The 14,049-nt window shown below is 30.4% G+C and overlaps 1 protein-coding gene across 1 annotated transcript; it reads left to right on the forward strand.

The window, feature by feature from the left end:
- Positions 1-1,190: 1,190 nt before the first annotated feature.
- Positions 1,191-13,147, forward strand: LOC112686618 (the record flags this gene model as incomplete). The annotated part of the gene is made up of 2 exons (XM_025558993.1): positions 1,191-1,343; positions 11,889-13,147. Coding segments are annotated over 2 exons (609 nt in total), but the record flags the coding sequence as incomplete, so codon positions are not given.
- Positions 13,148-14,049: the final 902 nt, after the last annotated feature.

Below are 14,049 nucleotides of genomic sequence, written 5' to 3' on the forward strand. Positions count from 1 at the left end.
GTATACATGAGTCCGATTAATAACAAATTATTATTAATGACTTAAAACGTCTTAGTATGAGTTTTATATATAATATGATGGATATGATAATGATAAGCTAATTATCATATATTTTCTGTCATTTTGCACCAAAAAAAGTGTGGGGTTTTAATACACTATAATTCAGTATTTTGTTGTACGTTGACCGAAAAAGTGTGTTGTTTTGTCTTTCAACCATACTTGGATCAAATCAAATGTTTGCGGTTTTCAAATTTAACCTTTAATATATTATATAATTTATACTATAATTTAATTATAACCTAACCTTTTATAATTATTTATTATTAATTATTACATAAACACAAAAATGTATGTATAGTGCTTCCAGAAATGTACCTTTATGTCAGCATCAATTTTTATGGAAATTGTTTGAGTGTTATTTTGTAATTAGAAATGAAAATTAATTTTTCGTATTTATATAATACGTAGAATTTATAAAGAAATTATTTCAATGCACAATTTTTGATAAAATGAAATTACGGTAAACATTAATTTGTTTTTAATTAGTTTTCTCATCATATGATACTCTATATCAATGATGTTAATTTTTAAACACTTTATTATATAGATACAAAATGAAGGCTATAATTCTTATGCTTTGAATTATTTGTTTTTATATTTATTATTTGAAAATGAATATTAGTACATTCTTTTGAAAAACTGGTCTGAACATAAATTATTAACTACTGCAAATCATTATATAAATATTGTAGACAGATATACTATGACAGTTTATTTTATTTATTGTTTCGACAATGTATAACATTTATATCAACAACAAAATGTACATATTATTATGTATTATATGAGTTTCAAACAATTTTTGAGTGCAAACAAAATATAAATACTTATTTTCAAGTTTTATATTTTTATATTTTTTTCGTAATAAAAACAAACTAATAATGTTTTAAATACGCTCAGCTTAGAACGAAAGTAAAAGTCAACATGTGCTCTTGATAAAAGATATATTAAGATTTTCAATTCATTTTTTATATTATAATTTAATGCATACACTTATATAAATATATACCAATAATAATTTAGTCGATATTTTTCGTAGTCTTTCTCTTTGCGGTTCCTTAAGTCTTCGAAATATTCCATTTTAGGAATTATTTTTAAATTAATTTTTTTTTCTTTTTTGTTTTTGTTAGGATAGAGAGTTCGTGGAGCTCGAAGTACCATATAATGGTCAATCAAAAAGGCCATGTTCACCGTCTCCCTTACTGAGCCCTAGCCATTCGGCATTAAGCAGGGTGAACTTCTTAAGCTCTTGCTGTACAAGATGCTGTAATCAACGGTATCAGGTTTGCACATTTCTATTTCATTAATAAATTAGATAAACCCGTAAAAAAATATACTTGAAAAATGACGAATAATAATATATTAAATTTATAAGTAGATTTATTTAGATTTTTGTATAGATATTTTATAGATTTAGAACATTCATTGTTTTTGATCAGTTATTATTTGATTGTTTTAATAGGCCATATAAAATTTTCAAGCTTTGCAAAAATCATATATTAAACTTATTAGTAGATTTATTTAGATTTTTAAATAGATATTTTATAGATTTAGAACACTCATTATTTTTGGTTTTTGGTCAGTTATTAGCTGACAGTTTTAATATTCTATGTAAAAATGTTAATGGTTTCAGAATCAGAATTTATATTAGAATATAAACAGTCAAAATGCATTTGTAGAATTTAGATAATTTTTGAGTCACTGAAAAGATACAAAATACTGACATATCAGGGTTTCTACAAATTCTATTTAAAGTTATTTGATTATTTTTTTCACAACTGATGCAAATCGAAATTAAAATTTTCTGGATCATGATGTATTTTTTGTCTTAGAATTGTTTTTCCTTATACTTGGTATTATAAAAATGTATTTAAAAAAAATAAGTAGTTAATTACAGTAAAAAAAAAAAAAAAAAACATAAAACAACATGGAAAGCACTAAACAAACTAAATTATTCATTACGCTTTATTTAATTATTTTGTTAATAATTTTATTGTTATTTGAAACCATTGATAATGAATACTAAATACCACTATTTTAATTACATTTTTTTATTTAAACTTTTTTATCTATTTATTATTCAGATTGTTTTAATTTCAAATAGTTTTTACTGGATGAGTTAGTTAAAAGTAAAATGTAATGATTTATTTTAATTAATGTTAAAACAAGCTAAATGTCCAAAAAGGACAATCTTCAATCTTCAAAAGGTTGAGTAAAAGATCTTTAAAATTAAATTAAATAAATATATTTAAAAATAATAAATAAAGCATTCTTAAATAAGTAATATTTAAAGTCACTTAAAAATTCCATTTATTACATCTCTAAACTAGCCGATACATTTATATTAAAAGTATTTTTGATTATTTAGACATTTTACTACTGAGAAATGAGTATTTAAAATTTAAATATATTTCTCATACATGTTTAAAAACTTCCAAAAATAACATATAACTATTTAATTATTTTTTTACTCTGAGCAGTGTAAACCAATTTTTCAACTAGAATAAAATATTTCTCATAATATTTAAGATGTAATAATGTTCATAATCATTTCACCGATACTAAAAAGATTTTAAAAGTACATACTTTTCAAACTTCGGTAATCACTGTTACTAAATATTGGATATCTTAAAAATATTCAAAGGTATTTATTTTGCTCGTTATTAAACATATCCAATTAACTGTTAAAATCAATAGACCTGTAATTAATTAAAAAGCAAACATATATTACATAATATTTAAACTAAAATGAACGAATAATTTTTAGAATAGAATATTATAATAAATAAATAATAGAGAATTAAATATTTTATACTTAAATTAATATTTGTTTAAAGTAAATGTAATTGAGTACATTTACACTCATAGCTTCATTAGAAACTATATAATAAGCCAAATATATTTTTTTCATAAAACGATAATGAAATCAGCAACATAATAAAAAATATTCCAGTACGATTTAGCGAAGTGACCGCATAATTTATCAAGGCAATAAATATCCAGAAACTCTATGCATTTTCCTATTTTATCTATCTATTCATAATCGACGACTTATTGCATTTTTTATGACTACAATACAATTCGATATTACTAAATAAAAAATGTCTTAATACTTAACGTATGCATATATATTAAACATATTTTACAAATAATGCATGTTATAAATTAAACCTGTTATAGTTTCTGTTGAAGATGTTATATTGCTGTTTACACGCCAAGTGTTTATGTTAATTTTGTTTTCCATCCATATCACGCTTGAAAATTCGCATGGACGTATAAATTTATACGACAAAGGTTTTCTCTGGACCCTATGAATATAATATCCGTGTACAACCATATAAGTACATGGTGCAGTGCTATGTGAAAGGATTTCTACTACGAACAGCGGTGTATTGATATTATTTTTTTTTCCGAACGTGCGCCTTTACATTTTCTACCCAAGAAAAATCACAGAACTCTTGAAGTATATTGTGAACGTCCTTAAACCCGACCGACGCGTTTTTTTTTTTTTTTTTTGCTCCTAACCGTTGCGCGATACGCGTATCTGCTCGTGCACGATCCATGGTAATATTATGTTCGTGAGGTCATTATGTTTTTTCCCCCTCTTCCATACGTTATTGCCTATTTCCGACGAAATACGTGCCCGTGTGTACACGCGTGTCGCGTGCGCGTTTGCTCGTGTACGCGCACATCGACGTGCGCAAAACAAGCATTTCCGATACGTTGACGAGCGTTACGCACGGAAAGAGCGATGTTCTAAAGCCCTGACGTAACGCGAAGGACGAACGAAGGCGGCAGAACAAAATACTATAGTCCTGCGCGAGGATAAGTGGTGGCGCGTTATGACGTGCCTAACCAAAACGTAGTGCGTGGGGTCGGACAAGGGGAAAGCTCTTCCGTTGCGGAACGCGCAACTGCGAAATCGTCCTGCGCACGTTGTAATTATCACGGCGGCGGCGGAGGCGGACGAAAAATAAAGAGGAAGCGGAGAAAATAAAAATATATAAAAAGGCCCCGGGGCACGAAGTCCTATACATGGCAGGCGAGCAAAACGTTGTTGTACGACCGCTAGAGCGTGACGCGTACCGTAATAGCGCGCGCGCCCAAGTGTTCAGCGAGTGTAATTTACGGGGAGCCGTGCACGTATTCGAAAAATCTTAACTTTAACAATTACACTTGTTCGCCGTGTTATTTCTTCGTACGTCGTTGACGGCGCGCGCGAACGCAGGTCGGCGGCCGCACGATTTTCCGCTCCTCCGCTTTCCTTTTTCAGCCGCCATCTGCGCTCTCTAATCGTTTCACTAACGCAGTGTCTCCGGGACGGCCCTCACCGATTTCTCCCCTAGGTACCTTCTGTTATACCGTCGATTATACCGTTACGTATACATTAACTCGGTTCTTCTAGATTTCGATATGTTCGAATACATACGCTTGCTTTTCTCTTATGCTCTCCGAAAAGCTTCTACGTTTGTTACCGCGTGCTCTGTCAATTCTAAGCAGCCTTTTGTAACCCCGTGCCTCAAACTCTAAGATTCTTCTGTTTTACCCAAATCCGTGTGAGCATCGTTAATGATATGGAACAAGTCGAAACCTCCCGGAGATTCACCGATTTGTACGCCTACGTACCGACTCAATTGTTATACGCTTATTCGTAACGGTCTTAAAGAAAAGTGGGGTAAAAATATCCCGTTTTCGATTTGTAAAATACAATATTTATTTAAGGACCAACTTTCCGGTCTAATGTAAATAGACCATCTCGTCGATTCGTTTCACACGCCCTGCCATAAAAATGTGAATATTTCGACGTTTCGCCCCGCCCTTGGTTGTTCGGCTAGTATTGCACACGCATATCGTATAGTAAAGTGCTCTAAAAAAGCATTTAAAAATACGGTTTTTGTACTTGGATACTGTTCCAAACACTTTAAAAATAAAAACATTTGAACAAGTATTCAAATAATAGTTGTATGTACGCTACTATTTAAGAGAAAAAAACACATATTTTCGTATTCCATTATCAATTTCAATATAGTATACAGAACCACCGAAAACAGGATAATTATTTTGCCAGTTTACACATAGTTCTTAATTATGTTACTTAACTATAGATAGCTAATTTTTCAATAAACTGTAAACAACATAAGTCATAACTGAATACACGATCGAATAAAGGTCGATCACGCGAACTTTTAACTGAATACAAAATTATTTAAAATCGAACATGTAAAATTCTGAACGAGTTGGTGCTGATTATTTATATTTAATCTTAATTTTATTATAGAATTTGAAAATATTTTAGTTAAAGATATTATTTTATTTTATTTTATTTTATTAGTTGTATTTTGTAATCATTTATTTTTTCATTTAACCATAGATTTCCACATAAAATTTTATTAATTTCACTCCATTAGAATTCATTATGATCATTTATAATTTTAAACTTTTATTTTATGACTCATTTTGAAGGGAAATTAATCTGTCGGACAGAAAGTAGACAAAGCTGTTTCATATAATTATACTTAACGTTTTCCAATAGTTCAATTAATTTAATACACCCCATTAGTTTATGGGTGCCGATAAAAATACCAGGAAAATGTTACCAGTAAATTTATGTGTAGTTTTGAACTATCGACCCAATAAAAAACGATTCAAAACAAAAGCAAAAAAAGTGAGCAATTTATTGAACAGTGAGTATTTGGTATTGAATGATGCCCACTCTAATGACTGATAATTTTAGATTTATTTGTATCAGATAACATAAACAACGATTTATAGAAAGTATATAAAAATAGTATCACTAAGTCCTAAATCTAAATGAAATCTTTACTAATCTTTTCTAATACTTTTTTAGTACCAATGTAATATGAGTAAATACACGTAATATAATGAAGAACAGATACAAATGTAATGAGTTAAATAATGTACACTGCACTAAAAAAAAAAAAAAAATTCTTAAATATTTAAAATTATTTAAGTGAAATTTCTTTTATTATAAAAAAATATTACTCACACATTTCGTACATATGTAGAATATATAAGATGATTTTTTGAGAATGACAGTAATTTTCTCTGTTAAAATTATAAATTTTTAAAAAATGATTTTAACATGATTTAAAATCACAATTTCTCATCGTTTTTACCAATAAATTTATCATTTTATTAGTTTAAGTATTTATAAAATATATTTTATTATTCCATTTTCTAAAGCTGAATGTTTTTTAAAAGCGTCAATATTATGTACTTAAATTTTCAAATCAGAATTAAATTATTCGTTTGTATTTTAAATTTAAAAGACATAGTGGAATAACAGAGAATATTCCATATAATGGTAATGCACTGATGTTTCTTACTTTAAATTATTTTAAAAAATAATGTTATAAAAAACACCAAGATAAATGTTTAAAATTAAAATATATCGTCTATATATATACTTACAATAAGGCTATCCACCATTTTTGATGTCTTAAATTATTTAAAACCTTAAGCTCGGAAATTATAATAATATACATCGATTATGTTATTATTATTGATTAGAATACAATAAATAAAAAATATGACATTGAAATATTAAAATAATAGAGATTATATAAAGAAATCAGCCTCCTGAATAAAGGAAATAATAAGAATGAGAGATTTTGAATTGGAATTAAAAATGCTGAAAATATTGATTGCGATTTTGAGAGACTTGAGAGATTTAATTAGAATATTATTTTTAGTAAATAAGGAAGGACAATCAAAGGGAATATAAGGTAGAACACATATTTTTTCTTCTAAATGAAGTGTGCGGAGAAGAGAGTTATTAAGATTTAATTTGTAAGCATAAGAAGATAAAAGATGATGGCCAGCGCGTAATCGATTTAATTTTTATTATGAGGGATCTGTATAAGGCAAGGTCGTTGAACCATATTATTTTTTTTTTCGGTATGACGGGAACGATAGATTTCAATATAGAGGTTTGACTCGTGGGTAACTTATTCAAATAGGTAGACCAGAGTGAGAAGACATGGCGTCGAAGGATGAGGTATCTATCTAATTTTATATATAAGATAACGATGACACATTATTATATAATGAATGGCGAACGACTTCATTGATAAAATTATAGTCGGCTGTCTAGTTAGATTATATATCTGTGGTTTGATCTTATACAAGAACCATTATCAATCATAAAATACGCAAAAATCTCAGAATTTATAAAATTGACAAAGATTTGATATAAATTACTCCTATTCCAATAAATTGCAATCCTATTATAAAAACCTTAAGGTACTGCAGATTATATTTTTGAAAAGGGTTTTCAGTCAAAATAGCCCGAATGAGTTGTTGAGTTTGATTACAAGACAAATCTTATATTTGGCAAAATAATCAGTACTGCACCCGAAGGGGCTTTAGGGCTTCCGTTTCTCCAAAATATCCGGCTTATGTTTCTCGACTACTAGCTGTTGCTCCCGTGATGATTTTCTATAGAATTTAATTCTTAATATAAACTGAAGTAGTGACGTGATTACTATGGCAACCGAATCTTGTATATTACGAATTTTTATTTTAATGGGAAAGCTTTCGTGAAACATTTCATAAGTTGTTTTTTTACATTTTATATTTGGACGTTAAAACGAGTTAAGAGGCAGTATAATTTATTAATTTTGTTATTTGGGTTAGTAATAGATAAGTGATTAAATAAACAGTTTTTTTGTTTCTCATTCATGTGATTTTTCGAATTTATGTATTTACGTAATTTATTTGTTTAATTAGTCAACGTGATAATATGTTTATTAAATATATTAATTTTTTAAAATTTTTAAATAACAATAAACACATTTTAAATTTTATTCCGATGGTTAAAGACAATATATATTTTGTAAATATTTATATATTTTTAATAATTAATTTAAAATTCAAACTATTTTAATAGTTTTTCTAAAAACTCTAAAAAAAAAAATTTAAAAAATAAATAAATATTAGTTAAACATTTTGTTCGTGTAAGTTCTACATTACTATACGATAATTAATTTTCTAGTTAGTTATTGGTTTTATAAAATATGAATTCGCCATTTGGTAACTTATTTAGAAACATGAATGGCAGTAATGAGAAATTTCGATGGAATGCAGTGTCTTATGAGTAGAACGCGGATTTTTATTCACTAAAAAATATCAAAATATGCTATATAATATACGGTCAAATTCGTACAAATATGCAATAAATATGCAAACACGCGGAAAGTATGTAACAAATGTGTATAGGTACACCACAAACTGGTATGTTTAAATGTTGTAAAAAAAAGTATTATTACAATATTTATAGAAATATTAATATTGGTACTTATATTTAAATATTATAAAAAGGGTATTATAAATTAATATATTTTTCTTACATTTTATTTTTTTATTAATTAATAAGCATAAGAATTACGAATTTTTCTTCAATGAATCAGTGACGTTCATCTATCAAAATATTTTTAATATTAAAAACAACTGATTTCCACCGAAGTAATAAAGGCATATTAAACAACTAAATATTGTTGAGTCCTAATAAATATCAAGTGAAACGTTTTTGCCTAATATTACTGCAATCATTTGTCATAGACTATCATTTTTATTGGAAAGATCATGTAATTTTGTTTGAAGTTTTGTGTCTTTGATCCAGGAATAGCTTGAATTTTTTTTCTTTTATTTCATAAATTATTGAAATGCTTTCATGTAATGTCATATTTTTAGTTTCTAGTTTCTTTATTGCTGTAACTGAAAATTGCTATATCTGAGTAAATATAAATGTTAATTCATTAATGACAGTACCATTTTTATTATATCTAGAACTAATTTATCATTTTGTGCATCATCCTTTACCAGTCGCTCAATAATTTTTTTTATATTTACTAAAATTATCAGCATAATATAACGATGTAAAAATCTATATCCTCCACCTAGTAAAAAATGGAACACGTGTTAAAGACATATTATTAATTTCTTCTTTAAAAATAGACTTGGCGCTTTTCAGAATATTTTCTTCTCATTATTAATTAAAGTATTGACTTTTGGAATTAACTCCCTTACCTTTTCAGTCAGACGATTACATCAAAGCATTAAGTATATCAAACATGAGCGATGCGCGTTACATGAATCATGTTAGTATAAAATATCTTTATCGACTTCTCTGCTTTTATCATATAAAACACTACGTTTGTTAATAAAAGTAGTACATGCCATTCCATTTCTACATCCGTCCATACTATTTTAATTCGTTTCATTGTTTGTTTCTTTCAATTGTTTGGATACTAAGAAATAAGGTTTCCTAGAAAAGTCTTTATTCATAACTTCTACAAGTAAATTTGCATAAGCTCCGTGTATCGGTGGTCTCATCAACGATAATATAAATTAAATGTTGTGCAATTTTTTCTGTAATTTCATTCATTGCCTTTTACAAGCATATATTTAAATAGTTCTTTCGAAATGTGTTTTCATCTAGTATTTTATGATTTATGTATTTATTAAAAAAATTACAAAACTGTTGGTTTTTCAACTTTCGTAAGGGTATTAAAAGATACCAAAACAAAACATAAATCTTCAAAAATAATGTTATTGGTAGAACTTAAACTCTAACTAGTTATAAACAAATGTTGTTTGCTAACTTATTTTGAAGTGCAGATACATGGACAACTAAAATAGCAAAAAACAATAAAACCAACATTAATTAATATTAAATAAATTACAATTATATAAAAATAAGTACTATTTTTCTATCAGTAATGAAAACCTCAATGTTTTTGTTTACTGAGGAAATCCATTCTCAAATCTTCATAAAATCGAGATACGTAATTTTTATGATTCGTAAACATTGCTAATAAAAATCTAAAAATGTGCCAAAGAAAAAGAATATGCGGAATTACATAAAAATCCAACCTCTACTTATGAGTTATCAAGATATAGTTCATTGAATGACTGGTTTTTATTATTTGTAAGTATACGTAGACGAATGGTACGGACTACTGCTGTAATAAAAACGTGATTTGATGATGAAACTCTCAAAATAGTTATAAAATCAATGCTACTGTCATAAAATCTCAATTGAAAATAGCGTTTATGTATTTTATTATACACAATTACCTATGTAAAAGAATTGTAATACGAATTAAATTAAAGCAAAAAATACTATTGATACGGATATTATTAATAATTATGATTTTTAGCGGTTTTTATCTGTTATTAAAAACTGTATACTAGAAATTTTAAAGATTACAAACATAATAAATATAATCATATATATATATATAATCATATAATTACGTACAATTATTTACAGTTTTTGTAAAGATATTTTTCAAAAAAATAAAATAAAATAAACACTATAAATATATAGAAAAAAATATATAACGAACAGCACCCTCTCCTGCCATACAATTAAAATCATAATAAACAAAAACATACATGAACATATTTTAGAACATGGTGACCACTGGAAAATCAATAACAAATTTACCACGTTTTAAAATACGAGTGAAACCAACTGAATATACATATATAACGACTATCTACGTGCTTACATTTTTTAATTAAGCTAACAATATTTTTATTCTAGTGAAGCTTATGTTCTCAAAACTCAATTAGAACCAATAAAATGTGTCTTTTACGACAGATTAATGTGTATATTAAAACTACATAGCATATAATCACAGTAAAAATAAATACATGGCATCGCAGACAATGTGACAATCCATTACAAGGATCGCGTATAGCAAGTATAAATAATAATAATCGCTGTAACTATAGAATATATTTGTCCGAGCAATATGAGAGAGTATAAATATCGTATAACTTTGTATAAATACCAATGAGTACAAGCCATTCTAAAAACACTATGGACATATATTGTCCGTAGGCTCGTTTACGATACGAAGTAGTAAGAGCCAACACTATAGATTGTAATGACCAAAGCATTTCTCCATTTATATTACAAATGATTATGTATAAATAATCATTAAAAACCAGTGATGATCTTAATGATTTATTCATTTAATTTATTGATTTCGACTATTAATACGATATAATTGTAAATACGAGCAATAGCCATATTAATATTTCGCGGAGACTTTTCCTTCTTCTCAGCGAGTCTGTTTCTCTTTATGTCCCTTTATAAAATATTCATATGACAATGTAGTACGTAAATGTTTAATGAAACATTATGTCTTATTTAGTGTTGAAATGTCGACACCTTGAAAGGTCATAAAAATGCATGAAAACTGAATTACTGCAAGTATTATATTGAGCTTTGAAGTATTTTTTTATTTTTTTTTTTTTTGATATGAAACAAATTGCGTAAAAACAAATAAATTTTGATACTGCACTCTTTGTTTGACTGAATAATAATAACAAACAGTGGCGGATCCAGGGGGATTGAGGGTTAACCCCTTCTCAAATCAGGAAAAATATGTATTAAAAATCAATAATTTTCATTATCAGGGGAAAATATTTTTAACCCCCCCCCCCCCCCCCCCGAAAAAAAAAGAAAATCCTGGATCCGCCACTGACAACAAACGAGACATACTTAAATTTGTCAATTAGCTGTTGAGATTCTAAAAATACTAAACGTAACAAACAATTAAACAATTGAAGACTGAATAAAATAACCAATACGGTGGATGGAGAAATATTACCACAACTTGTTACGTTTCTAAACCAGCTCGAAAAAAAAACCTTACATCCCATACATGTATATATACATCTTCTCCTTTGCCTTTGTTTATCTCATATACTCGTATATATAATAAATGTATATACGTGTAAAAATGTAAATATGATATTTAATTACACGGCCGGCTCGCGTATTGATGTTTCAGAAGCATAAGCGAGAGAGCTCGCCGGACTCGATAGGCGAACCCGTCAACGAAGAAGAGCTGGTCGAGGTGCAAATGAAGCAACGTCACCCGACAAACGCTGCAGCCGGCGGCGGCGGCAAGTCGAGCAACTCGCTGGACTACAACAGTTGCGAAATGCCGTCCGCGTCTGGCGGCCACAAGTCGTCGTCGGCCGCGGCGTCGACCGCGGCGTCGCCGTCGTCAGCGGCCGCCTCGGCGGCCGCGATCACGGCGGTGGCCGGAAGCAGCACCGGTGCCGGAGACGACGCGGGCCGGACGGGATGCAACAATCCCAACTCGAGCACGTCGTCCGTGGTGGTCAACCTGCCCGCGTCCTATCCCAACTCGGAGTTGGAATACGGGTCGGCCTCGTACCCGCCGTCGCCGTCGTTGTCCTCCAACAACGACAAGCCGCAAGTACGCATCACGTTCCTCTAGCCGCCGCGGAGGCTGCCGTCCGTCTCCGAATGTTACAATATAATTATTATTATTTTAAATTATCGCTATTATTATTGCTACGGTTAATATCGTTATTATTATTATTATTATTATTATTGTTATTAAATACTATTATCGTTGTTCCGTTTCGTTTACGCAGTCGTTTCGCGAGTTCGTCGTCGTTCGTTCGCTATAAAATATTACCGGCACTGCACACGTCTGTCGCGTGTCGACGCGAACGTTATCGTTACGTTATCACACACGCGAAACGATGCACACGAACACGGAGTTATACGACCGATCGCCGTACACCGTACTCCGACCACCCGTATCCGACGGAGCCCTGACCGCCCAAATCCCCGCGTCTCCCCGCCGAAAAGTTTTTCCGCCACGCGACCGACGAATAACGAACCCCCGTCTCTGCCCACCGAGGTGAGCTCAGTGCTCGGCTACGCGGACGGAGCGACGGTACAGTGGTGATGGTGGAAACGTGGGGTGGGAACGTTTTTGTCGTTTTCGATCGAAACGTCCGGGGATACGCGCGCGTACAACAACAACACGGGAACTCCGGCGGCTGGTTGCGTAACGGTCGCCGCCGTTAAGGGACGTCTAGCGTATGCCATCAGTGCAACCGTACGTCAATACGCGCGACACGCGACACGTACAGTGCGACTAGTCTCCACCGGCGGCACCGGTCCGTCTCGCACGATGAATTGATCAGTGGTGGATCCATGGGGGGGGGGGGTTAAAACCCCTAAAATCAGCAACAATTTATATTAAAAATCAATAATTTATATTTTTATTCGTACAAGAAAATAGTAGTTTTAGATTTAAATTAATTCATTATATTACTTATTGTTATCTTAATTCATTATCAATCACTGACTGCAATGTCATAAAAAATATCCCAAGGGAAAACATTTTTCAACCCCCCCAAAAAAAAAGAAAATCCTGGATCCGCCACTGGAATTTATGTACCCAGTGTACGTATAAAGTTTTTTTGTGTACGTCGGTACCAATCCAAAAATCGCGAATTAACTGTTAACACTCGCTGTACAAAAACACCACTACCCGTGTACACAACGTCACACACCCGCCGTGCGGTCGCAACCCGCGTACGACCGGCCGGATGATAATTGATAATAATAATAATGATAACTATAATAATAATAATAATAACATTATTAACATTATGACATCGTCAAACGCATCGTAATGGTTGTACTCGCTCATATACGCACAAAACACAAACACATACACACACATGGTGTGTGTGTGTATTTGATGAGTCTAGTGCAGCGGTGCGCAACCTTTTATCATCTACGACCCTCGAACTAATTTATTTCGATGACGCGACCCTTTCCCACCAACTTTATACAAGTGTATAATGTGTGTACTTACTTAATGTATACAACGTTTGTATTCGTATAAATTAAACCGTTAATTTTAGGCAATTTTAATATTCCTTTAATTCAATTAATCCCGATACATAAAATATGTTATAAAATTAGAGTTTTATAAAATTTTATACATAAATATAATGTCGTATGGAATATTATGCATAGCATATAAATTGTTCGTCTGGTGCTAAGTTATTGGCGACTCCCTTCGAGATCTTCAGGTTGTGTACCGTTAGTCCAGTACGATGTTATAATTTCGAAAGAACACCGGAAAGTAAACCGCGGATGCAGTTAATAATGTTCAG

Source organism: Sipha flava, unplaced genomic scaffold (assembly GCF_003268045.1).
Source record: "Sipha flava isolate LNK unplaced genomic scaffold, YSA_version1 318_pilon_pilon, whole genome shotgun sequence".
NCBI lineage: Eukaryota > Metazoa > Arthropoda > Insecta > Hemiptera > Aphididae > Sipha > Sipha flava.